The 2500-nt window shown below is 49.6% G+C and overlaps 1 protein-coding gene across 1 annotated transcript in view; it reads left to right on the top strand.

Annotated features, from left to right (window-relative positions):
• Positions 1-2500, top strand: part of ank3a (ankyrin 3a) — a 111805-nt gene that overhangs the window by 48087 nt on the left and 61218 nt on the right. The window contains exons 9-10 of the mRNA XM_062520320.1: positions 1-75; positions 850-1047. The exon at positions 1-75 is cut by the window's left edge and continues 24 nt beyond it. Of these exons, the coding sequence (XP_062376304.1) occupies positions 1-75; positions 850-1047 (273 nt within the window). The remainder of the gene's footprint in view (positions 76-849; positions 1048-2500) is intronic.

Below are 2500 nucleotides of genomic sequence, written 5' to 3'. Positions count from 1 at the left end.
GCAGCCAGAGCAGGACAGTCAGACGTGGTGAGGTACCTGATACAGAACGGAGCAAAAGTCGACATCAAAGCCAAGGTAAAACACACACACACACACACACACACACGCCTACACACACAAATGCACTGTTTCTCTACCTGTCTCTGTCTTGACACAAATACACACACATTCCCTGATAGATGCATTGCACCTACTCGCACAGGTAAACACACTCCCTGTCCTCCACACACTCTCTGACCCTAACGACACGGAGTCTCTGAACATCATTACAGAACATCAGGCGATTTAAAGGTTCCGTCTGTGACTTTGGGTCAAATTCAGCCAGTCCTCCAGATGGCCATGACATTAAGCAAACAAATGATGTTTTCTAAACAAAGTTCGGGAGGAGCCCATAGGGTTGATTGACAGCCATCACTCACCCAACTTCCGGACATAGGGTATTAAACCCTCCTTCCTTGCTGCCCCTTACGTCATGCTGGAGTTGCAAAGCCTCTGTACTGAGCCATACATGCTATTCCATTCTGATCAGAATCAGAACTGGGTATTATTGGATGTTGACAACACAAGCAAGGATGTAAGGTTAAGGTGTGTGTGTGTGTGTGTGTGTGTGTGTGTGTGTTGTATGTGTGTATGTGTGTGTTGTGTCTCTTCAGGAGCACAAAAGGTAGTAGACGGTGATTGGCTCCTGAGCTCAAACATCAACAACAAGGATCACTGACTAACCTTTAAAATCCTTTAAGGCGTACTACCTACTGTACCTGCTTGTTAATAACTCCTTCCCTTCCTCCTCAACACCCACCTGCCTGGTTGGTCCTGGTTGTCCGCAATCTTTTACGTTTGGTTGCCCAGGACGACCAGACGGCGCTGCACATCTCCAGTCGTCTGGGGAAGGTGGACATCGTCCAGCAGCTGCTGCAGCGGGGCGCCGCCGCCAACGCGGCCACCACCTCCGGCTACACGCCCCTGCACCTGGCCTCCCGCGAGGGCCACCACGACGTCGCCTCGCTCCTCATCGAGCAGGGCGCCTCCCTCACCACCGCAACCAAGGTCAGCCACTCAGCGTAGCTTCTCAGCTGAATACATGGATGCTGCCTTCAAAACGCTCTATGGTGTTTTGGGCCCCCAACGTCGTCTTCCAGGCAGCGCTGTCACTGTCGACTTCAAGGCACCTAACCCTGAGCCTTATCCTAACCTTAACCCTAACCCTAACCCTAACCCTAACCCATGCCCAACCCTAACCTTAACCCTAACCTTAACCCTGACCCTAACCTTAACCCATGCCTAACCCTAGCGCCTTCCAGGCAGCGCTGCCTTGAAGACAACGTTGGGGGCCCCCAAAACACCAAGAAACCTTCAAAACTGACAGTTATTTGGGAAATCTTAGAAGGCAGCAGCAATATTTTTTTAGCCTTGCTCTCTAGTTAGATATCTTAGATATCTTTTTTCCGTTTGGAACAGAGCCAGGGTCTCTCTCACTCCAAACGAGCCCTCGCCCTCCTCTCTGTAGGACTGTAGATGTCTGTCTGTCAATCACTCAGCTGAGCGGTCAACCCTGACACTGGTCAAAGAGGAAGAGATAGAGTGGGGGAATCAGGGGGAGGGGTAGAGAGAGAGAGGTATAGTCAGAGGGAGGGAGAGGTGGAGGGAGAGTGAGAGAGCAAACGAAGAGTGAGAGGGAGGTATAGACAAATAAGGAGAGAGAGTGAGCAAGAGAGCAGTGAGAGAGAGGTGTACAGTAGAAAAAGAGGGAGAGAGTGGCAAAGAGAGAGAGAAACAGAAAGAGAAGATGGTGAGAGAGAGAGGTGTAAAAAAAGGGAGTGGGAGTGAGAAAGAGAGAATGAGAGAAGAGAGAGAGAACGAGAGAGAGATAGAAGAGTAAGGGATGGGTATAAATAGAGAGACCAAAAGAGGGAGAGACAGAGAGAGAGAATAGATGGAGGGAGAGATAGACATGTTCATTCAATCATGGCAGTGAATTGTCTTGACCTGACATTAATCTCAGAGCAATGGCTTGTTTATGGTTTCACTATAGAGTGCATACTGTGTACACACCAGGGTGTGTGTGTGTGTGTGTGTGTGTGTGTGTGGTTATGTGTAAGGGTGTAGAGTAGGTGTATGTGTGTGTGGTTGTGTGCAAGGGTGCGTATGTGTGTGTGTGTGTGTGGGTAGAATCGTTTGTATTGTTTGGATGGCAACAGAGCAGTTTTTTGCTCATTAAGACAACATTGTCTTCATATGTGTGTGTGTGTGTGTGTGTGTGTGTGTGTGTGTGTGTGTGTGTGTGTGTGTGTGTGTGTGTGTGTGTGTGTTCCGTTCAGTGGATACACGTGCATCTGTGTTGCCCAAGGCTCTTCTTGAAGGTGACCCCTGTCACAAGAAATGATTCATTTCCAGGGCAAACCCCACTGCGCCCATTTCCCATTCATCCTCCTCTCTCCCCTCCTCTCTCTCTTTCTCACTTTCCCTCGTTCCCTCTATCTCACCCTTCCTCCCTGGCCCC

Source organism: Sardina pilchardus, chromosome 18 (genome assembly GCF_963854185.1).
Source record: "Sardina pilchardus chromosome 18, fSarPil1.1, whole genome shotgun sequence".
In the NCBI taxonomy this organism is placed as follows: Eukaryota; Metazoa; Chordata; class Actinopteri; order Clupeiformes; family Clupeidae; genus Sardina; species Sardina pilchardus.
Note: the sequence above shows the minus strand (reverse complement) of the source record. Positions and strands in the feature narration are given on the sequence as shown.